General features: G+C 41.3%; 1 protein-coding gene and 1 pseudogene across 8 annotated transcripts in view; both read left to right on the top strand.

The window, feature by feature from the left end:
- The window catches only part of LOC146352694 (E3 ubiquitin-protein ligase RNF38-like), a 61,912-nt gene that overhangs the window by 12,299 nt on the left and 25,307 nt on the right, over positions 1–24,306 (top strand). For 7 of the 8 annotated variants that reach the window (XM_084834660.1, XM_084834655.1, XM_084834658.1 and 4 more), the window contains 4 exons: positions 14,714–14,907; positions 16,421–16,631; positions 18,323–18,490; positions 22,259–22,429. In XM_084834660.1, coding sequence (XP_084690786.1) covers positions 14,714–14,907; positions 16,421–16,631; positions 18,323–18,490; positions 22,259–22,429 — 744 coding nt within the window. Of the gene's footprint in view, positions 1–6,294; positions 6,450–14,713; positions 14,908–16,420; positions 16,632–18,322; positions 18,491–22,258; positions 22,430–24,306 lie in introns of all 8 variants that reach the window. The other variant, XM_084834661.1, reaches the window with a different exon arrangement.
- On the top strand, positions 8,319–9,997 carry LOC146352695 (activating transcription factor 7-interacting protein 2-like; annotated as a pseudogene).

Below are 24,306 nucleotides of genomic sequence, written 5' to 3'. Positions count from 1 at the left end.
TCTTTCCTTGTTCATGTGCTTGCAAACCGTAAACAGCTTTTAAAACACGCTTTTAAACCAATGTGGATCTCTATTCTATAGGGCCTTTGAGGGGCTCTCTAGGTGTGTGTTGTATCCTGTCATTGAAATGCTCTGCCTATTATTTTGTTATATTTTCAGCAAACGTGTTACGGTGTTAGGATTATGTAAGTTGTTTAAAGGTTTTTAAGTGAGCAGTGTGGCAGGCCCTAGATGCATGGAAAGGGAGTGACTATATTGAACAAATATTTATATTGAGGCTTTTGGCCAATGTGTTTACTTGTTGCCCTCAAGTGGGCGGTATTCTATTCTAGGTTCAGTTGCTGATATTTAAAATTGGGATGCTACTTCACAGTGTTACAGTGCATTCTTCCACAAAGCCTTTCCCAGGCCCCCATAGGTTCATGGTTTTTTTGCTGTCAGTTCTTCACCACCACCCTTCTCTGCTATTCTTGCATACTGTTATAGTGCACTAGATGGTAAAGTGCCATTTCTGTGCTAGTGCCCAGCACATAGCCTGCTGACCAGGGGGTGCTCTTTCCATTGGGCCAGTTGAGACTTAAAGATCCATAAACAGCCAAATACTTGGCTGGGGTGAGGACTGTTGCCATTTTGTGTGCGTGTGTTTATTAAATATTTTTATTAACAGATTTTTTTATAACAATGCAGCTAAACCACACAAAACAAAATCAGAGGACTACAGAGAATGTGTTGTGCATCACCCTTGTTGAAGTATAGCAATGTCCCTAGCTGAAGCCAGATATCAAGTATATCCGACCAGAGGAATCCACGAATGGCCAGTGGTTGTCTTTCTTTTGAATAAAATTGATAAAGCAGAACCAAGTTGTTGTGAAGGTGTCAGCTTCCTCATGTCCTCTAATGATTTGCACTTAATTTGTCAGATGTTTCCATTAACATTATATTCCACAGGTAGTGATACCATTATTCTAGAGTTAACATGGAAGTAGATTTCCAATCTGTGGCAATAAACTGCCACAAATTGCCCATCGTGAATCTTATGGCCTCTTTGAAAGGAATTTCTTCGTTTCTCCTCACAAATAATAAACCCAATTTTGGGTTCTGATTCAGTTTTGCGTCTATTATTAGTTCACATTCAGAAAATACCTTTTGGTTTCTCCACATTTCTCACTTCAGAGGGCTGTGCGCATGCCCAGTCGCCTCTCTCTTCTCCCTCCCCACCCACGTGCGTGTCTGTGTCTCACCTCCCTTCGGCAGTGCCAAGCATCTTCTACCCTTGGCTGTGTGAACATTCCCTGGAGCTTCAGTGGCTCTAGGGTGACTGGGCTGAGGGGAGCCCTTGATGTGCCTGTGTAGATGGTGCCTGGGCACAAAATGAATCCAAACATAAGACATCAAAAAGCCTTTGCGTGCCAGAAAAACAGTGAGTCTGAGCAGCCGAAAGCAAGTGGAAATGTTGAACAAGATGAAGAGAGCCCAAGGAGCAGAAAAGGCTGCAAATTGTGCCTCCAAGGAGGAAAAATGCAGCTCCTAGCTTACCTGGGGAGCAGTGCTGTGGTGGCCCATGGTCCCAGTGGAGAGGCAGTGAGGAGGCAGTTGAGCTGCAGCAGTGGCACCAATGTGCAGCCACATGGGAGGCTGGGAGCCCATCAACGCTAAATTGGCTTGGCCAATTTAGGGGTTTTGTTGGCAAACAGGAGGGAGAAGTTCCCTTTCTCTAGTCTGCCAGCATTAAGAGTGGTATACCTCCAACATGGCCACTTTGTAGGCATGGAAGGCATTGGGCTGGATCCATTAGTAAAGGGAATGGGATTGGGTACCCCATTTCCCCCTTTAAGAAGGGGTCCCCTTAAGGGACTGTGGGGGGTGTGGCATTAAGACCCAGTTCAGTGTGGGGCTGTAATCCGGGCCACGCCCCAGAGGGTCAGAAAGAGGCTCACTTCAATGGTATGCTTCTTGACTCCCCCCCCCCCCATGAGGCACCTGGCAGGATGGCCAGGTTGATGGGATCAGACTGCAGGCAGGTAGTCCAATTAACAGATCCATGCCCTATGTCCCTGACAACTATTCCAAGCTGAACCAATGAAGTTGGGGCTGATTATTTAACCCATCCAAGTCTATGTCTGAATTTGTTTCCCCACCTCCCTGTCCTGTCCTAAAGGGACTTGCTATGCGCTGCCACACACAATCATGTTCATCTAAAACTGGCTGAAACAAACTGCTTATATCCAAGTTCTCTGAAAGAACTTGACTGCAGTCCTGAATCAAAAACACAATAGTCTCCTTGAACACTAAAGGAACCAGTAGCTAATTTAGTTGTCAGTTCTGAAATCAGCAGTTATAATGACCACCGAGAAATATCCAAAGATCATCCATACAACACTTATGCTATAAGCTCTTAAAAAAATTTTTTTTTTGCTGAATGTTACATTTATAACAAAAGGATGTAACATCCAATCACACTGCATGTGTTATTACAGACTTAGGGTATCCTCTTTCCCCAAAGTGGCCAAATTATATATGGCAGAATATGAGAAACAACTTTTTTCATGTGAGGGCCAATATGTAACACAACTTTTGGTATAGCTGAAGTATATTGATGTATTCATCATAGTGTGGGTAAATTTCAGGGATGAAAATATTAAATTTGATACTCAATTTAATACCCTGGAAGTCCACCTTTTAGATCTTAAAGTGAGAAAACAGGGCAAACAACTTACTACTCTGATTTATAGAAAGCTCAAGGATGTTTCCACTTATTTCAGATATGATAGCTCCCATCCCAGATCCCTAAGGAATAATTTCCCATATCGACAATTTCTACGGCTCAAGCAAAACTTCCAACAGATCAGATTTCAGACTGGAATCACACATTTTGTCTATGCACCTAAGGGAAAGGGGATACTCTAAGTCTGTAATAACACAGGGCCTTAAAAAAGCAGAAAAAGGACTGTGGACTGAGCTGTTAAGAGTTAAAAGAACATGTCCAGAACAGATCAACTGCACCTTGACATTTGATTATATCGCCAACATTTTGCAAGGAATCATAAAAATACATTGTCATGTATTTATTTCACTTCTATACTGCCCAATAGCTGAAGCTCTCTGGGCAGGTCACAAAAATTAAAACCACAAGATACAGCATAAAACAAGATAAAATATAATGCAGCACATTCCGGGTTGCCAAGAAAACACATTGGACTCTTTCAAAAGAACCAGGAATATTAGAAATTTTCTGATAAGGAGTGAATTTAAGGAGCATAACAAGTTTACTCAAATGTTTTACCAGGTGCGTCCATGCCTAGGGGCCACACCCATGTGGACACTGCAGTTGCTGCAGGTACACCTCCAAAGTCACAGAATTTGAAAATCCCTCTAACCAACAGACATACATTTTGAAGCATGTTACTACCTACAGTAGTGTCTCTATAGTCTACACTATCCAGTGTAAATGCCTACGTTTTATGTGGTAAAAACAGCAAGACCTCTAAAAAGATGGATAGAGGAACACCTGAGTAACATTAAGATCAACAGGCCAGGTGCTCCGCTAGTAAATCATTTTATAGAATAACAGTATTCTCCTACAGATTTAACATTTTGGGCATTGGATAAGCTTAACATAAAGGATGACACAGGGATGGACGGATGCACCTCTGTCCACTCCCTTCGGGCAGTCAATGAGCTGTCCTTGTGAGCTGCAGGACAGCTCAGCGATTACCTGAGAAGAGCTGGGACGCTGTCCGTCATCTTATCGCAGCTCTGGTTACTTCAGCATATGCAAAGTTGTGTCTATTGCTGCCTTAGAGGGGCAGTGACTCAAGATTACAGGCGTAAAGGGCCCTTTGTGCTGTAATGTTGAGTCATTGCCCCTTAAAGGCAGCCATATGCTTTACATATGCGGAAGTAACAGAGCCGCGATTGTGTGCACAATCGCAGCTCAATAAGAGCCAGTGTGGTGTAGTGGCAAGAGTGTTGGACTAGGAGCTGGGAGATCTGGGTTCTAGTCCCCACTCGGCCATGGAAGCTTACTGGGTGACTTTGGGCCAGTCACAGACTCTCAGCCCAACCCACCTCACAGGGTTGTTGTTGTGAGGATAAAATGGAGAGGAGGATAATAATGTAAGCCGCCTTGGGTTCCTTGCAAGAGGAAAAAAGGCGGGGTATAAATGCAATAAAAATAAATAAATAAGGGGCGGGCTGGCCTTGCAGCACTTCCCATCGGTTGCCAAGCAGGCAAGTGAGCTCCCCTGCAGCCCGACTGCAGCCTGGTTTGGGTGGCCAGACTGGGGGGGCAGGGGAGTCCCTTGGACTCCACCCCCTCCTTGAACTCCTGCAACATCCCTAGACACACATCTATTGAGAAATATGGTGGATTTTGAGACTAAAAACTCTGTCTCCACGTGGTCTAAATGAAGATCTAGAATTTTTACAACTTCTATGACTTATGGGTGATTTACAAACACTCCCTAGTTACAGTCAGTTCAGTTCTGAGACCTTGACTCAATCACATCAACATGAAAACACCTGGTAGAGCCCCAGAAAGAAAAAGGATTAAAAAATAGGCCAAGAGTATAAGAGAATTTGCGAAACATCTTTTCCAGTTGCCAGTAGAATAGTACAGGAGTCAATCCTTTCGCTGCGAGAAACTCTGCAGACATTTTTCTCTAGTAAAAAAGAATCTGTTCATTATTTCTTAGCATTTGGGGTAGGTTTTTAAACAATACGCATAAGCCCTTGTGGCATTATGTTTTATTAATCCATTTTGAAAGAATGTTTCAATATTATGTGTAGTCCCATTTGTAATTTTTATTATCATTAATGTTGCAGACTATTGAAGAAGGCTTCAAAATAAGGGATAGGCAGAAACGCATTGGACGTTTTGTTAATAAACTACTTTGCATCCCAAGAACCTGTTTCTCTTTGTGACATCCAATCGCATCAAACATAACACAGTGATCAAACACAGGATACACCTGATACACACCATCAACATCAAAGCAAATTAATTAGGAGACACAGTAGACTGATTATAATTGTATATTTCTCCATATAGTAAGGGATGCTGATCGTTCTTTTTCCCATGAAGATGCTGTTATTCTAGCAGCCACCCATATGAAACCTTAGTTCCTTATGTGCAAGGTTTTTATTTTTTCTTCAAAAATGGCTAATAGTGCTAATTGGGGAGAGAAGTCGATTTTTTGTTGAGTAATCTTTTCAGCCTCTTTGAAGACATTTCTCCAGAACTGGTTTACCGACAGGCAAAGCCACCACATATGAAAACAGATGCGAGTTACATCACATCCTCTCCAACATTTCAGGAATGTTGAGCTACTGATATGACTTAATTTCATTGGGCTGAGGTACCATTGATACAGTAATTTAATAGCGATCTCTTTTACTTTGGCGAAAACATGCTTATGGTCTGATGATATTTGAGAAATCAAAGATTTATTTAAGAGTGATTTGATTCCATTTTGTCCAGACTAACCGAAATGTATAGTTCATTAAAATATTTGCTCAGTATTTCATTGATTTGGGATGGAATAAAAGTCATCTAAACTTTTGCTAGAAGTTTAGATGATTTGTTGCAAACTTCATAATATTTTTGACCAACTTAGTTTAAATTCATTGTAATCTTATATAAATCTGGGTTTACAATTCAGCTTTTTTTTTTTTACCTGTCAGTTGTTTAGAGTGTGAGGTCTACCTGTTTTCTTATGCGGATCTGCGAGGCTTTTATCATGTACTCATGGTATGTCATTCATGGATGTTTGCAGGTCTTTTTCATGATGTCGTCATCCTCCAGTGGCTCTCCAGGGGTTTTAAATCCTGCAATGATTTAACTTGCTGATAATGTAATAAATTATACAGCTATTAAAGAGGATGTGCAATTCTTGGAACACACAATATCGCCGTAATATAGCAGCGCCATCTAGTGGCTTTATAAACAGAACATAGGGAACTTCCGCAAAAGGGAAATGGCCAAAAACAAACAAAAGGGGAATGTGCGCGTATTGTACTGATCGTGATGTCGGAAAGACTCCAGAAGAAGGAAGCCCAGTAGGGGTATGGGATTTCTGCCTCGGGTGATGACACCCTTAATCTCTGCCTCTATTTTTTTCCTTTGAACCTCTTTATTTTTTGAGAGTGCTCATTTCTTTTATATAAAGCCCTCTGATCACTGCCATTAGAGTATCCCAAATTATGTAGTTTGGCAATTCTGGGGTCAAATTCTCTTTTAAAAAGAATCTGAGGCTTTTTGAGGGGGGTTTCACAAATTTCCTGTTTTTGTAATAGCATAGGGTGAAGTTTCCAGCTACAAGACCGATGTGCACAGTTTCCCAAGTGAAATACTGCTAATACTGGAGCGTGATCCAATATTGTGATGGAGACTACTTTGGCTTCCTTTAGCTTCAGTTCACCCATATTTGAAGATAAAATGTAATCTATATGTAAGTATGAGCTGTGGCACCTGCAGCAGAAGATATAATCCCTTTCTCGTGATTGTACAGTTCTCCAAACATCACAAAGCTCAAACTCGTGAAGAACACACTCCATTTCTGATTTGCCATTCTTTTGATTTTTATGCCCCCTACTTCCACTCCTGTCTAGGTATGGGTCTACTACTTCATTCAGATCCCCCACAATAAGCACTGTTCCTTCCTTAAAATTTTCCAAGGTTTGCAATGTGTCTCTCAGAAGCTGTGCTTGGTCAGAATTTGGTGAATAAATGCATCCTAAGCTTATCTTTTGACCTCTTAAAGTGCCTTTAGCAAACACAGATCACCCTCTTGTGTTTGACAATGTATCTGAGATTGTGATTTCACATTTGTTCATTTTTGCTTTCAACACCCCCATGTGATTTTGAGTTTCCTCCTGCAGCAAAAGACTCCCTAATGCCTACCCCCTTTAACAATCAGTCTTTCTGATTTTGTTTATTATTATGTGAATGTACACAGGCATCCCATTAACAACTAGTAATAACATAACCCTAAACAGTTTTCAGTTGAGCAGATCCCTTCCATGCCCCAACAGTATTATGGGGCGACTTAGGAAAATTCAGTGGAGGGAAAGTCCAATCCAGATTGCTCCCTCACCCTCAATGCACTTATCTAACATACCTCTTATCCGAGAGTAAAAAAAAAAAATTAACATTAGGGAGCCCAGCAGTTGGTGCTTTGTTCTTTTTGCTTTGCCTTCTGGGATGTTCTGACCACTCATTATGACTGCCTTGTTCCTCCAGTTCTCCTTGGGTATCAGATTCTTGGTCTTCTGATTTGAATAGGCCTTCAACATTCAGCTTGAGCATTTTAAGTAAGGATATTGCTTCTTTGTGAGTAGAAACTGCGTGTGTATTGCCATCCTTGTGGATGATTAGTTTCACAGGATGACCCCATCCATAAAGAATAGCTCTCCGGAGTTGCTCAGTGAAGAATCTAAAAGATTTTCTTCTGATAAGAGTATCAGGACACAAGTGTTGGAGAAGTTGCACTGGTCTAGCTGCCCTCTGTTAACACTGAGACTTGTTTCTTGCAGCTTTTAAAATGGGATCCTTTAGTGCTTCATTTGATACTTTGGCGATAATGTCTCGGGAGGAGCTCTAACCTGCACTTGGGGTATAAGGCACAGTGAGCTCTAGCTGTGACAGCTCTAGCTCAGGGAAGATGTTAATGAGCCATTCTGTTAAGTATTTAATGACATCCTTCCCTTTGGCTGATTCTTTAACCCCTTGAATTCTGAGGTTAGTTCTTCTGCTTCAGTTTTCCAGGGATTATATCTTTTGGTTTAGCTTGTTTATCAGAGTCAGTTTTTAAATTTCCTTCTGGTGTTTTAGCCCCACTTCCATGGCATTGTTTGCTGTTATAGAGGTGTCATTTAGTTTAGCCACCTCCTCCTCAGTAGAGTACTTCAAAGGCTTTATTGCGTCATTCCAGCCTTTACGGAGCAGCTTTAGTTGCTCTGCAACTTCTGACATTATCTACGTCATCTTTGGCCATCCTGTTAGGCCTTTTCATCTCACCATTATCAGGGAGGCCTCTTTTTGCCACTCTGTTTTTTAGCCAGTGTGGTGTAGTGGTGAGAGTATTTTACTGGGAGCTGGGAGATCTGGGTTCTAGTCCCTACTTGGCTGTGGAAGCTCACTGGGTGACTTTGGGCGAGTCACAGACTCTCAGCCCAACCTACCTCATAGGGTTGTTGTTGTGAGGATAAAATGGAGAGGAGGAGGAAGTTAATGTAAGCCGCCTTGGGTTCCTTGCTAGAAGAAAAAAGGGATATAAATGCAATAAATAAATAAGTTAAAAAATGCTTCTAACTGACCTTCTTTAGGACTGGCAGGACCCGGAGACATTCTCTAGTACAGGATCTCTCTGATTTTGTTTTTCACCAGCTTATCTTTAGGGTTAGGATCTTGGAGACTTATCTGGGTAGTGGAGTAGAGGAACAGATTATCCTACCATCTTTCTTGATGACATCACTCCCCTCCCCTTGCACTACAAACTCTGATGTCGAACAGTTTTTGGACGCTGCTGCTTTAGAGGATATACTGTACAGTTGGTATGAAAAAGAATCAAATTCCCCATTGCTTAAGCCAGTGGAAATGCACTTGAATTCAGAAACAAATAGCTACCTCTTAGACCATTCAAAAGAACAGTTTTCCATTTTTTCTCCCACGAATGCAATCCTGGCCTTAGATATAGTAACGGAAACAACAGAAGAAAGACTTGTCAACCAAACTATTCCAGTATTGGAAAAGGAAGATGGTAACGTCTAGTTCCCAAGTACAGACAGATGATGCTAGAAGGAAAAGGAGAATTTCAAAAAGTAGTTGAAGATGCCCTTTCCAAACAAATCAAAACATCTGACAAAGCTAGAGAAGACACAAGCTCAGATAAAAGACCGTCTGAGTTGGGAAAGCTGAGGTATTTTATTCAGAGCCGGATGCTTCAATGGGAAACTTGGATCACCAACTCCAAAATTTACATGAAATAATTGATTGCACAAAATGCCTACGAAAGCATGAAGGAATACCTAATAAAATTGTAAAGAGAATCTCTAGGCTTGGCAGATGCATTAACGCTGTGATATCATTCCAGAGCACAGAATTATCCAAAACATGTCAACCATCCAGGAGCAAATTCACACAATAAAATACTAAATCACAACACATCTCTTCCTGGCAATACAAATAGTAAGGTGATGCCATCAAGAGCTTCCTAGAGATCTGATGACATTGTTTGCCTTGATCTGGTGAACAGAAATTCAGGTGTGGAAGCTGTGAATGCTGCAAATGTTCAGCAGAAAGGATCTTCTGTATACACAAACCCTTCAGCTGAAACTCCATGCAGTTCTAAGAATCTATTACTGATTGATTTAACTGATGAAGAAAGCAATGCTAATAAAGTTGGTGGAGAAAAGGGTTGCACAAAGAAGACATTCTGCACCAGATGGCCCGTTACCAAATCCTCCTCATCTACACTACAGTTATCAAATGAAGTTCCTGACAAGTTTTCCTCCCTATCTCTGTTACTGAGGGTCCACTTGCAAATGGAGTACGTGAATGGGTTCAGAAATACTCTCCTGCCTCAGAAGCTCAAAGTTGCTGTTGCTCAAAATCCCAAAGGCATTGTCATCCAGTGGAACATCACAAAAGTGGACCTGAGGTGTGTCCCATTTAGACAGCTTTCACTTGTTCATAATGTGTAGAGGGATTAAAAAGCAGTGAACATCTGATTGGATGGAAACGAACACAATCAAGGCTTTGCCACTGCCCATGGCTTGCTTGTCATCCCCATTCCCAGGTTCCTCCAGGTGCTACTTCACCATGCAATCAGAGGACATTTATGGATACTGTGGACCCTTCTGTGATGTTCAGGCCATTTTTGCTGTATGGTTTCTGTGGGAGGGGTGAGGCCCCTTTCGATACAACATGTTTACATGTCCTGTTCTTTGCACTGTTTAACAGTGCCATTTGAACAATTCCATTTATTGTAAAATTTGTACTTAAAGTTCTTAGTTGACCTCCTTCCTCTCCTCAAAGGAGAGAGTTATGAATAAGATATCTTTGGGGAGATAATAGTTTTCTTTAAATTTAACTTTTGTTGCATTCCTTGTAACCACACTGAAAAATATGAAATGTTCACCTTCAAACTCTGAAGGAATAATAAAGGTTTTTTGTTCTTCATACTTGAAAGGGAGTATGGTAAACGTATTTCTTTCACAGCCCACCCTGACCAATGCTGTATGGCAAATGAGTTCTAGAAAAGGATAACTTTCAAGCCATCTGTGACCCACTGTTCCCCCGGCAAAAAGAGGGAAGTAAGTTTTCCATTTTGATGCACCTAAGCCATGAGGACCGTAGGCTTGGTGACCTCGTAGTACTTACTGAGATGAGGGAAATGTCCCATTCTACATTTTCTTACAGGAATACTCTGGGCCCAGGGTGGTATGAACTTTGCACTGAGCAGGGGCCTACACATTTTAGCTGGGCTATGGTATCCAACCATGTTTTTAATAGCCAATGAAGTTCTGCATTCTGACTTCTAGTTCTGCTGGAGCATTGTGCTCCCCTGTTTTGTACCTGCTGCCCGGCAAAGGAGTTCTTCAAGTGAAGGAGCAGCAAGTAGGGCATTTTGCAGCAACTACGTCTGTCCAACCTATGACACTGCATCCAGGTGTATCTTGTCAGCATGTTGAAAGAGAAAGATGTTTCCTTGCTGCATTGCTGGCAGCTTTAAAAGAAGATGGTTACCCACTATGGTGGAGTAACACCAGTGGTGGCTTTCCCTGCTGGACCCCAACATTAAATTCATGGTTAGCACTGGCGACTGCATTCACAGGCCCATGTGAAGAAAGCATGCACCAGTTGCCTGTATAAAATAAGCTAATTAAACCTTTAGCTGCTTAGTGTACATATTTCTGTTTTACTCGTTACAGGGAAAGGCAAAATGTCTAAGCCTCACCTTTGAACACTGGGAATCTTCCTTAGGCACACAAGCACATGCCTTTAGCTTCTGAGATCCAAACATATGCTGCTTTCCAGCCTTCTTAGCCTTGAGGGTTAGAAGCTCACTTTTAAAAAACATAAAAATGAAAGCTGGTATCCTAGGAACGCTGGGTTCTGTGCCCCGTAGCAGATTGTATGCGGTCATACTCAGCCCTGTCCATACCTTTTCTCCATCCCTATATTTGGTTCTTACAGTGGTTTGACGTTTTTCCTTGAGTATTTAGCCAGATGTTATCAAAAACAACTGAAACATGATGCCAAACAATATTGGTTGCAACTTTTATTTCCATATACACAGAGGGTATATAAAATAGAAAACAACTGAGCCACAGTTGGTCGAGTTAAGCTAGCTATCTTGCAAAGATTCTCCACTGAGAAATCCAAAATGTTTGGTAATTTCCTTTTAAATTTGAAAAATTGTAGTACTAATGTAAAAAGGGACTCCTGGTTATTCCAGGTGGAGATGCAAAGGCAGTAAAATGAATGTTTGTAATGGTTGGGATGATATAGCTATATTATAATTTGCTATTTGCTTTTGTTAAGGTGTCAAATATAATAATGTAAATATTGCTATATATGTATGTATGCATGTGATTTTTTTTTGCATAAATATAAATTCAATCTATTAAAAAAATTTTTTTTTCCTGACTAATCACTCCACAATCCCACCATATATGGAAGAAAGTGCCGATCTCATGGCAGTTATGCCAGCATTTCATGCTACAGGATTTGTAGATGTTACTTAGAGGTAAAGGGGTGAAATGCTGCCTGTAGGTTATTTTTAAGGTAATCTCTCTGATTTTTGCTGAATTTAACTTTAATGGTCTGACACTCCACATTAGGTTCCAATCTCTTATCTTCTATTTTTTCATTAAGGTCTCTTTCCCAACAAGCTTTCTGATGTACCCATTGATTCGGAAATCAACAGCTTATAAATCAATGATGTGAGACCTTTTGTGTTTAATGCTGAAGCGGTTATTAATTGTTCAAAAGTTGTAAGAGGCCAAACAAACTGGGATCTGATGGTCTAACTGAAACTAAAATGTGTAATTGGGTGCAATTGAAACCAATTAAAAGGTAATTTTAAAAACTGAGTTTTTAACTGTGCCCCTATTTTCAGCACAGTCCCTTTGTATATATCTTGTACCCTATATAGCCCATAGCCGACATAGCTTCCAATCTGCATATAGGTCATCTTTATCTGGTTAGGAAAGAGAGAGTACTAAGAAGCTGATATAGATGAGATCGGTTTTTTTGTACCACCTGTTCCAAACATCAAGTGTAAGTTTTACAAATGGGTTTTTTTAAACTCTTTTTCTCAATTTAGTATCGTGCATTAGAAAAGGGGAACTGCACGGTCTGGTTCTCTGTTCTTGACTTCATTCCATAAAAATCCAGAAAGTGTCACCTTTGTCATTTATTCTTATCAGCTGCTTGAGCTGGTAAGCTTCATGGTAAAGTTTTAAATATGGCAGTCCAATTCCTCCCTCATATATGGAGCTGTGCCATGCTCCCCTTCCACTCCTTGCCTTTTTAATATTGGAGATAAATTTATTAAATTGGTTCTGCTACTGTGTTAATTTTGCATCTAATACTAAGACCGGTAGTACCTGAAATAGGTATAGGAATTTTGGGAGAAGGATAATCTTTGTTGCCACAATCCTGCCAAGCCACGTTAAAGTTTACGTTTTGAGTTTTTATAGTTGGTTTGATTTGCCTAATTAAAGTTATATAATTTAACTGTAGTAAGTTTATTACGTTTGTATAGATTCAAATGGGGTAGCCGTGTTAAGTCTGGTGTGCAAACAATAAAGTCTGTGGCATCTTAAGGCTAACAGTATTTTATTACTAAGGCATGAGCTCTCATGGGCTAAACCCATGTTTCTTCAGATGCAGGAATGGATAGAAACAAGATGAGAAAGTCAGTTACAGGCACGTAGAAAGCAAACATTCCAATTCCATTTAAAGAGACATTTACAATATGAAAGAAAATGAACTGCAAGGTGTGACTTGGACTCTACACACTGTAATGACTAAACGATTCAGATGATCTGTTCAAGCCAAATTCCAAAGTGTTAAATTTAGCAATGAATGTCAACTCCGAGGTCTTACACTGAATTCTGTCTCTAAAGTTTCTCTATGGCAAGACACCCACTTTAAGATCTGTTACCGAATGACCTGGAAGGGTGAAATGTTCCCCCACAGGTTTGTCAGTGTTACCTTTTTTAATGTCAAATTTGTGCCCATTCTCCCGCATAAGAACTGTTCAGTTTGGCCTATGTACATGGCAGAAGGACATTTCTGGCACATGGTGGCATATACCACGTTTGAGGATGTGCAGTTGTATGTTCCCTTGATGGTGTGACTGCAGTCATTTGGTCCAGCGACAGTGTTGTCTGGGTAGATGTGGGGACAGAGCTGGCAGTGGTGTTTGTTACAAGGCCAGGTTCTGGTGTTATAGTAATGGAACAACATCTGGGTGGCCATAGGATTTTTTCGGATTCCTGGATCCAAGGCTGGAGAAGACGCTCTGACCTCAGACCCAGGACTCCCGAGTTTCCCTGCCCCATGCAGCTGGCATGTAGAGAACTGCACTGGCTGCCTCTAGATCTTGGAGAGGAGGAAAAGGGGGTATGCTGAGGGGAGGACTTATCCTGTTTCTCCAGCCTCTTTCCCTCCCCCTCCCTGATGCCTCAGCTAGATGGCCGAAAACACCCATCTAGCTAAATTGCTGTACTTTGGATGCTCGTAAGCCTCTGAGTTCGGAGGCTACAAATATCAAGGGCAGATCCAATAAGATTGCTCCCTAAAGCTAGTTTTGCAATACCTGATTCCTGTAGAGTCATTAACCAGTGGTTTAGTATAGATAGGTAGATTTATAGCCCCAAATTCTGACCGTGTAATTTATGCTAAGTCCCATTTTGTATGTTCCTCTTCTCTCTCCACACACCCCGCCCCGGTCCCTTTTTGCCACTTGGAGCAAATGAGGGGAAGAGACAAGTCAGTGGCCACACATAGATCTGCAGCTTGACACAGGACAAGCCCAGGTGCGCCCCCCCCCCCACAACTGTCATCTCTCAAATTTTCCTGGCAGCTATTTGTGGGGGAGGGTATTTGGGATATAGGAAGCGAGAGGTGAGAGTCAAGTTTAAAGACTTCAGTGAGAGTCAAAGCTAATCCACATTTTAATTACTGGCTGTTAGCTGTGGAAAGGCAGAATTCAAATGTTTCAAACAGAATAAATACTCTAGCTTAATGAATGTTAGACTTAATAGTAACAAGGATAAATGAGAGACGAGAAAGTTCTTTGCTTCAAAGCCTCGGAAGTGGTTCTACTATGAATTTAATACTACTGTGAATAGAAAAGCTGCCCCACAGCATTGTGTAATTTCCTCTTTAAATTCTAACAGTTCAAAAACCAGTTTGGGAATTTGGGGTGACAGCAGTTTTATGAGGTAAACCTTAGAGAATACTACCCATGTATTTGTCAGTTTCTCTTTAAATTCTTCTCAAGTCAAATTCCTTTTTGAACTTAGAATTCAGAGAACCTTTGAACATGGGGAACTGCCAATTGGGTCCCTGACCCCATTCTCAGAATTAACTTAGTAGTGTATTTATTTCTGAAATGGTAGCCTTAATGCTACTCTGGGATACCCATCACTTGTGGACGTATTTATTTATTTATTTATTTATTTTCCACTGTGACACCAGAGTGAAGATAGTCCAAGTCCCAAGAGACAGCGCCTTTCGCATTCAGTCTTCGACTACGCAGCAGCAGCACCAGCTCCATCACCGCCAATGCGACCATGGGAGATGACATCAAATAGGCAGCCTCCTTCAGCTCGACCAAGCCAACATCACTTCTCAGGGGAACGATGCAACACACCTGCACGCAGCAGAAGGAGGCAAGTTTTTGGAAATGGTTTGACAAGCTAGCCTTCTTGACTGAGGATCATGGCTACGTACCTATCAAGCTGTTAATTTTTAAAGCATTTTCTGAGGTGTCAAATTGATTACCTTTAGTTAATTAAATAGTTATTTGGGAGGGCTTTAAACTCTTCTCATCTGCTCTGCCATCAATGCAGAAAACACAAATTCTGTAAGGATTCACATTGTGCATTCAGAATATAGTGCGGCAAGAAAATGACCACAGTTATGTGATAGTCACTTAGAAGCATGTCAAATGGCAGCAGTCATCACAAGGAGAATATCTGGCCTCTGACCCCCCCCCCCATGTGTTAAGTTCATCTTGACCTTCTCTCCTGCTTCTCAGTAATCGGAGGAGGAAGGGGCCGTGAGGTAATTTTGGCATTACTATGTAGTCTGAGATATGGCTGCCTAATCCATACTTGGTTACAGCTCCCAGGTGGTAATGTTTTTGGAGCAGCTTCTATTTTTTCATTCCAGTCTTCTGTTTCCACCATAAGAAAAGGACATTTTAGATCATTCTGATTACAGAAATTTAGTCAATCTAAAAAATTTGTTCCCCATTTACTGGGGAGCTGCCATTGTGGGCACATGCAGGTCTGGTGGCAGGAAAGAAAAGGTGCCGGAACGAACCTGCACAGCAGCGGCAGCACCTCCCTGCAGCCCAATAGTGCCAAGCCATTGAAAGGTTGATTGGCTCAGCTGGGGTGGGGTCGTGAGGAGACAAACTGAATGGGAGCAGAGGCAGGCGGTTCCCTCTCTGGTCCACCTGGCGCACAAAAGAGTGGGGCCTTGTGGGTCAGCTGGTGCCATTGCTCTTGCAGACCTACCCACCCACCCACCCACCCACCCACAGCTGGAAGTCAGTCACCACTTAATGGGTCTGGGAAGAAATTTTACCTGCCTTCTAATTGGTAAGAAAGGGGGGCAGGGTTTTCACCTTCCTCATTGCAAGATTAGCCCATGTGTAAACAAGTTGAACTATTTATTTGTGTGCTGTCTTGGTGGAATTGCATTGTGTATGTCACAACTTTGTGGGGTGTGAAAGACATTGGGCTGGATCAGTTCGGGAGGGAGAGCAGGATTGGGCTCCCCGATCTGGGTATGGCACCAAGATCAGGCCAGCACACTGGCTGCAAGTGTGCCACATCCAGGGTGGAGGGAAAGGGGTTCACATTAGTGGTCTGTGCTGTGGTTGGCCTCTGACCCTTCCACCCACCACCAACGCTCCTGGCAGGTGGGCCAGGAAGGAAAATCGGACAGCAGTTGGGCTGCCCTCCCAATGGTGGGAACTACACCCTATGCCTCTAGCAAGTCTATTCAAAATTAATAAAGTTCTGGCCAATGTAATAACCCATTTAATTCGGTGTCTCTGGTTTGTTCCTTTCATCCGCTGCATGGACACAATTAGACGCTGTGCCACACAAGAGAAAATTGCCATGTGTTTAAAAGAAAAACAAAAAAAACCCTGTTCAATTTGATTATTTATAGCCCTCCCGTTAGACGACAGAGAGCCCGAAGAGATCGATTGTCTCGACACAATTCCGTTAGCCAAGATGAAAACTACCATCTTCCTTATGGACAGCAACAAGCAATAGAAGAACCCAGAGCCTTCCACCCACCGAATGTATCTCCTCGTATGTTGCACCCGGCTGCTCATCCACCACAGCAGAATGCAGTGATGGTTGACATTCATGAGCAGGTATGACAAAAGGGAGAACAGTGTTTTCCAAACTTCTGGTATGTGGGTTACCCATTCTGATTAAAATTGGAGGCTACACTTCACTCCCACATGCCCAAGAGGCTTATAAAAGAAAGAACTGCCTGGCCGCCCTAGGAGGAGCGCCCCTTTTGACTCTGTATGAGTTACTGTTCTGGGTGTGCCGCGTCAGAAGCTGGGTAACTCTAGTGTGTCTGCACTGAGAGTCATTGTACAATCTAGCCATATCTGGTGCAGAGACAAGGCAGAATTAGTTCCCCTGAGTGGAGGCTGATTAGATGGAGGCAAAGCCTGAGTAGTGTGTCATTTGCAGACGTAGTGGCCCACCTCTTGGACTGAAATGATTTCTCATGGCTGACAAGTTTGCCTGAACACAGAGTTTTTGAATTACTGCCATAGGTGATAAGTGTCCTGAGGATACCAAGGCATAAAGAGAAATCATAAAGTATATTAATTGTTGTTCTTTCATTACCTTAAATGCCACTGGGCTATTAAATGTACTTAAGTATATTTAGATATGCATTTCAAGTATTTAAACAATAGAAAAGACCAAACGCTGATCTGGTGTCCTGGGGCCCATCTACACCGGGCTTTTACTCCGAGGCAGGTGAGAGTCGAGGGCCCTTGTGATAGATGACTCAGTCGCGACTTCGCAGCCATCCGTGGTTTTTGCCCGGGAGTCATTTTACTGTGATGGGGGGGGGGGGTTTGCTGCAGGTTCCCCTGCAGTTGCAGGCCGTCTGTTCCTTCCCCAAACCGACTTTGCATTTTACAGTGGGCATGTTGTAGGTGTGGGTAGTGCCCGTGTCACTGTGATGCCCCTTTACTCCCCCCATCCCTTCGCAGCTGCACAGTTACAGAGGCACAGAGGGGCGTTTTCATCTATTTAATCACACTTTCACACAGTTTTGCAGGTTTGTATCTTCGCAACGGTTGTGGACTCAGTACCTGAGGGGGTGGGGTCTTGGGGAAGGACCAGCATCGCTCTGGCATGCTGACTCGAAGCTGCATTGCTGCCGAGTTGCAACAGGGCAGGGGTCAAAGCAGTGCCATATAGATGCGGCCCTGCTGTGTCACAACATCACCCCAGCATATGATTTTTGCATAACTTGGTTTTTGGTATTAAAAAAAAGTTTAAAATTGTCTCATCAATTTTGACTTAGTGATACTGATATTTAAAGCATTAGTTTATTAACATGAACAGAGTGTAATGTAAAACCAATTCCAAAACCAAACTGTCCTCTAAATGCCTCCGGCCCCTCCTAAAAACATTGCATATCCCCATGGAGGCATCTCCTCCCTGCAGTAAATGCAGAGGATTTAGGACACTCTTGTGTAATTGGGGCTTCTCCTACTAGGTGGTTGGAGACCTCTGCTTGTGTGTTTAATTTCTTCTTCTTCCTTAACCCTGTGTTCCTATTCAAAGGTGCCTGCATTTGCAACATCAGGTCAGTAGGGGAAACTAGCCATATAGCTAGTCAAGTAGCCATACTGCAGTCCAGTAGACAATAGCTGACTGGTGAATTTGACCAGCATCCCAACGCTGGCATGTAGTGCTCTTGTGAAAAATCAGAAAGTATTCATCCCAAATGCTTTCATACCTTTAATTTGAAAGTCCGATCTTTTTCGTTTTATTTTGACCTGCTGAAAGCTCCTTATGTTCTTCTTCACAGATCCACCAGGGCCCAGTCCCTGTTTCCTACACAGTGACCACAGTGGCACCACATGGGATTCCACTTTGCACAGGCCAACACATACCAGCTTGCAACACACAGCAAGTCCCAGTGTGTTCTGTTGTTTTCAGTGGGCAGCATCTCCCTGTCTGCAGTGTGCCTCCCCCAGTAAGTAGCTCTCTAAACTTGATTTTGAAGAGAAGCATTTAAAATCGCTTTGGAGGCTGCATAAGGTCAAGATAGTGTACACAAATTCTACATGTATTTGCTTAGAAATAAGTCGCCCTTACTGGGACTTACTCCTAAGTAAGAGTTTATAGGATTTTATCCTTCGTGTAAGAGCACTTTATCAGGGGGTGAAATGAGTGTTATGGATATTCTTCAAAACAAAACAGGGGGAGGGGAACCCTCCTTAGAATCTCTACCCAGATCAAATGGACCACAAGAATTGTAATATGTTCAATTATAATGCTAAAAATGATTATAAGAACCAAAATATGACCATAAAATTTACAGGAAAAAATGGCTATCCAGTAGTTTACATGCACATCACACTGTCTCTAAATACTAATATTGGCCAAACTTGCAGGCAGTCATACATAGTCAATTGAATAAATGCACATCACTTTCAACAGGACATGACATTAATAAGCCAACCCAAGTGTCAGGGTGAATCAACCTGTGTATATATACATTGAACCAGCTCAGTGATAAGAAATTTCATACATTAATAAGTTCAAAAGGTGCAATTATCTTTACAACATAAATTGATTCACTTAAAACAATCTAAAGAGCCAGCCCAGATTATCTTGGGTAAGAAACCAACGCATGTATATGTACATAATACCGTCTCTAAATTATCATACTTAGCAATAGTAAAGATGCTGGTACATCAATCAATACAATGGATACATATCCCTTTTGTACAAATCATAATGATGAGTCAGCCCAAGATTATCTTGGGTCAATGTCTTGGATAAATTCTTAGGTGAATGGCGGCAACTCCAGAATCCGATGTTTCTACACTTCCTCAGAAGAAACTATTGTTTATATGACCAGAGTATTCAAACTATGTTACTCTTTTACACCATGCTTGATGAGGCTATGAAATGAAAGACAAGGGGAACATGAATAATTCTCAAAGGGGGCCTGAAATAATGCTGTATAAAAAAGCTAATGTCTTAAGCTGTTACCTGTAGGCTGTTCTAAGAAATAATAAATCAGAGTGCTTCAAAAGATTGTTACAGAAGCTTGTTAACTCCAGCATGAAAGCTTATTTTGTTGCCCTAAAATAAGACAACATGGTTTAGGACAAGCATCTTTAGGATGCTTAACCAAAACAGTCACTGAAAGTATATTAGCTTCTGGTTTCTAAAATAAATTTTTACCTAGTGTGTTCCCAGTTGAATCATGTTGCTAAACGCTAATGCTGAGCATGTAGGAGGTATATCATGGCTTCAACAAAAGAAAATGCCAAGGAATTGGTTTATATAGTATAATCAAAGACAGCTACAGCAAGAAAAATATTTAAAGGGACTGATTATTGTTTAAAGTACAGTATTGGCTGTATCTACAGGATGAGATCCAATTGATATGAGGGAAACATAATTGCAGTGGCTGAAAAAAATGGTGAACAAAAACACTTCTTTAAAAAAAACCTCAAATTACAAGAACTTATTACAAAAAGATAGACAGATCTAACTTGTCACTGAGGCCCGTTGGGGCCATAGAATTTAATTTGTGTATCCGGACAGCTTCCCTCTTAGCCAATATCTCTGTCAGTGCAGTGTATTTGAAAGGAATCTGTTGAATATGTTCCAAAGCAAAAAAAAACCTTAACAAATCAGGTAGATGACTTGCTACATGAAGTGGGTGGTCAGTGGCGCTTCAATGTTCTGGTTATGTATTTTGCTTTTACGCTCAGTAATCTCAGCCTAAGTGCTCTAGAAGTTTAACTCGCATATAACTTGGGACAGGGACACTTGATGACATCGATGACATGATTGGAACTGCAATTCGTAAATGATCTGAAAATGTATTTCTTACTGTCCACTGGATTACAGAACTCCTTGATCTGTAAAGATTGTGGACAACACTTGCAGTAGGCACTGACATTCTGAGCACAGGGAATGTTGTGAAAAACATCTGTATGGACCAATTTGTCACCCAGATTTGAGATCCTATGAAAACCCACAACTGGAAAGCTGGTACAGCCCAGTATATCCTGGACCAAATGCCAATGTTTGTAAATGATGGATTTAATTCTCTGTGAAAGATGATTAAGTTCTAGAAGCCAAAATAATCTGTTGGTCCTTGCTCTAGCGCATGCTCAAACAAAGACTGTCTACTGATCATGTTTGCTCTGGATCTAGAAGATGCGATGACACATTCAGCATTATAATTGAACATATTACAATTCTTGTGGTCCATTTTATCTGGTTAGAGATGCATATTCTACAAACATAATTACTTTAAGAATAGACTATTACTGAGGTTTTCCCCTACGTATTCTGAGTGTTAATTTCTTAAAGTCGTTTACATCTAGGCTCTGGCTGTGTACACTGTACCCATTTTTATTATAAATATTGAAAAACTTGGAAGGGGAGGGAATTTCCACAGTATTGACCAACTGCTGTTATAAAACCCAAGTAAAATGCTTTTTCCATATTTGATATCCCAGTCAGATTTTTTGCAAGGACAGCCTGTCTGTGGTGGCATGGGCAGTATCCCAAGGTGTCATCCAGACTATCTAATACTTTAAATATCTGTCAGTATTTCTTATTGAAGTTAACATTGTCACAGTATTTTGATGGTCATAGTGGGATTCATAAGGGATATGAGAAAAAAACGAAGCATAATTTATTTACTTTGTGACGATTCTCACAGGCGAGGTTTATCACCACAGAAATCAGAAGGGTTACAGAACGAGATTTCAAAGTAGTAGTCAGTTAGCATTGGAGGAAATCCCCCTTTCTTCAAGCTTCTAAACTTGTAATTTATCCAGTCTTACATTAAGGGTTTGGTACTGGAGGAGGATGTTGAAATGGTTGTGCACAAGTTCACACAGCCATTGCTTATAACTGGAAAAAAAGTAGTCTTCCATCACTTGATCACTGGGCTAACAGATGGTGGGACATGGCATGCATGATCAAAGTAACTAACATAGAGTTAGGGAAGGGAAATAACAGGAAAATAAGTTCATAGAAAAAAATGGAGTCGGTTTATTTCCTTTTGAAAGGAATAATATTATTCCATGTGTAATGCTGGGTACAATACAATATTATATATTTATAAGGTTTATATTTGAGTTATTTGTATAATGTTACTATTATAGATAATAGTCTCACCGTATTGATATTTATATACTTACATTTTGAATGTGTAACAGTTTGACTGGAGTTGCAGAATTATTTTGATAAACTATTGTAATTATTTGAAAAAATAAATACATTTTAAAAAAGAAACAGAGCCCTGTGCTTCAGGCCTACAGCATCCTGAACCATTTTGCAGGCAAGGCAAGGCAAGTCAGCATTAAATTACAAGGTTCTTTCGCTTTTTATCACATATATGGGTGCAGAGAAGGCCATAAACCTTTACATAACTAAGAACGCTCAAACCATGAAAAAGGATGTACTTGTATGATACAATCCTTATGTTCTCCGTGTTTAAAAAAACCTAAATTTTGAGCCTAGATAATGCAAATTGTGCTCCAAGGAAAGATGAATTCTGCAGTCTGTATAAGTTCAAATTTGACTAACGTTTGACTTAATTTGCCTAATAAAGTTTGCTACTGCTATTCATGGGCAGAGGCAATCCCTTATGTGGCAACATATAAATATATCATGCGATGTTCTATTCTGATGCTCCTTACAAATGTTAAGAGCATCCAAATACCATATGTTGTGTAAGGCTATGAATGTTTCTCTTCTTTTGCAGATGCTTCAGGCATGTTCCGTTCAACACTTACCGGTTCCATATGCGGCTTTCCCACCCCTTCTTTCTAATGATCCATTTCTTTTGCACCCTCCGCACCTCTCTCCACATCACACTCCACACCTGCCACCTCCAGGCCAATTTCTTCCCTTTCAAACGCAGCAGTCACGGTCGGTAGGTATTATTTTAAGGGGAAAAATATCTCCTAACTTCCTCCAGTAATTGGTTCTAGAACACTGGATTTAAGATTGCATGCCTTGGTTGGCTGTCTAGAAGAGGAGTGGAGTATGTTCAGCCAAAAATCTCGAGGGCTCTTGCAAGTGAAAGTAGGCCTTTAAGTACAGGAGTCTGTGACCTGCAAAGGCAGATGTAGCCTTAACCATTTTCACTTCCGTTCTGCTAGAAAAATGTGTGTGGGGGGAGAGTCTTCTAAGTGTGTACTCCAGCAATGTGTTGGAGAAAAAAACACTTCAGTGTTTCTTTCAGAGAGTGTTGAAAAAAAGAGGGTGGTATATCTGACAACTCTGAAGAGCTACTCTGTATTATTTTATGGACTTTTAAGAACCTTAAATGCAATTGCAGGTCATGGTTATTTGAATGGTGAGGGACTCAGGAGACAAATGAAGCATTTTTAGCTTTGACTCTACCTCTGGGAAGAACTGAAACTGCTTCAGTGCTGTTACGGTTTCTGTCTCTTGATGTGACCATTTTCATGAACAGGAAGTTGGCCTCAACAATTACGTTCCATTCTAGTGAGCATGGCCCCTATTACAGCATCATGATCTACTGTGACTTTGAGATATGTTCAAGAGGAGGATCCAGAGCTGTAGCAAAACTGGAATCATTGCAGCTGCTTCAAAATTCTGACCAAGGAAGCTTTGGAAAACAGTAAATGTTTTGCCAGAGTACACAGGATGAAATCCACTTAAAATGCAAGTCAGGAGAGAGATGAATATGTCTTCACCTATCAAGCAATTTCACATTGCATCTCATAGAGAACAAAACACAGTGATCTGCCATGAAACAACCAACTCTTGTTTCTGGAAAGTTGAGCTTTTAAGGTTGTAATCCTATTAAGGCTGCAATGGAAGTGAATGTAGGACAGGGTTTCCCATAATGGAGGGCCTGATAACTGGTTCTCAGGACAGGAGGCATAGCATTACATGTAAATTACATAGCTTTACATGTTACCCTGTAACATTAGGAATCTAGGATTCAATTCAGGATCTGCCCTTCCATTGACAGAAGGGCTCTGCTCACAGAAGGTTCCTCCACCCAATTTTCAGGGATCTCCTCTACAGATCTTTCAGTTCAGCAGGGTCCCTTGATCTTCTGTGTGGTATTTTCAAGGGTCTGGAGAGGCTGCAGTGAGGAGGGGAGAGCGGGAAAGCCCGCTTCCACCATCTCTGCTGCACACACTTAAATCTGGATCCAACCCCTCATATGTAATGTGATCTGTGGATCAAATGCTCCTCAAAGTGTGGTTTCTTGCGCCCCAGTTTTAAAACTACAGTCTGATATACACGAACACCCCTCTGACAACCTCAGACTAGGAAGGAAAAAAAGTAATTGTTATTAATAGAGCTTTTCTATACAAGGCATTTATTATGTGCTCGTGATCCCTTGCTCATGGTTGTTTATGGGTTCTTTAGACAACGTTGTGACTCAACAGTTTCACTTCTGTTTTTAAAGAGCACTTCCCCGGGTTTATTTAGTGTGGAGGAAAGGGGGTATTATTTCTGAAAGTGAATGAAAATGTATTTTCCTACATGTGTAATTGTGATACTCTGATAGCACAGTGCCACCTAAAGCTTATGTAGTGGAAAAATAGGAAAGGAAAAGCTGTTTGTGTAGAGCTCAGACCTCACTTTTCTGATTAAACTGAAAGTAGATAAAGCAATTAACAGTCTCATGTATAAAAGCTCATAGTAGGCAAACACCAGGGCCAGATCTACACATTGGCTGGCTTTACACTAAGGAAAACCTGTGCAGTCCTCCCATTCTGGAGCCTTTCGACAGCGACCACGTGATTGCTGAGAGGGGGAGCTTTT

This window comes from Heloderma suspectum, chromosome 2, assembly GCF_057233095.1.
Source record: "Heloderma suspectum isolate Gila_16-S chromosome 2, 16-S_ref, whole genome shotgun sequence".
Classification (NCBI taxonomy): Eukaryota; Metazoa; Chordata; class Lepidosauria; order Squamata; family Helodermatidae; genus Heloderma; species Heloderma suspectum.
This window is presented reverse-complemented; position numbering and strand designations above follow the sequence as displayed.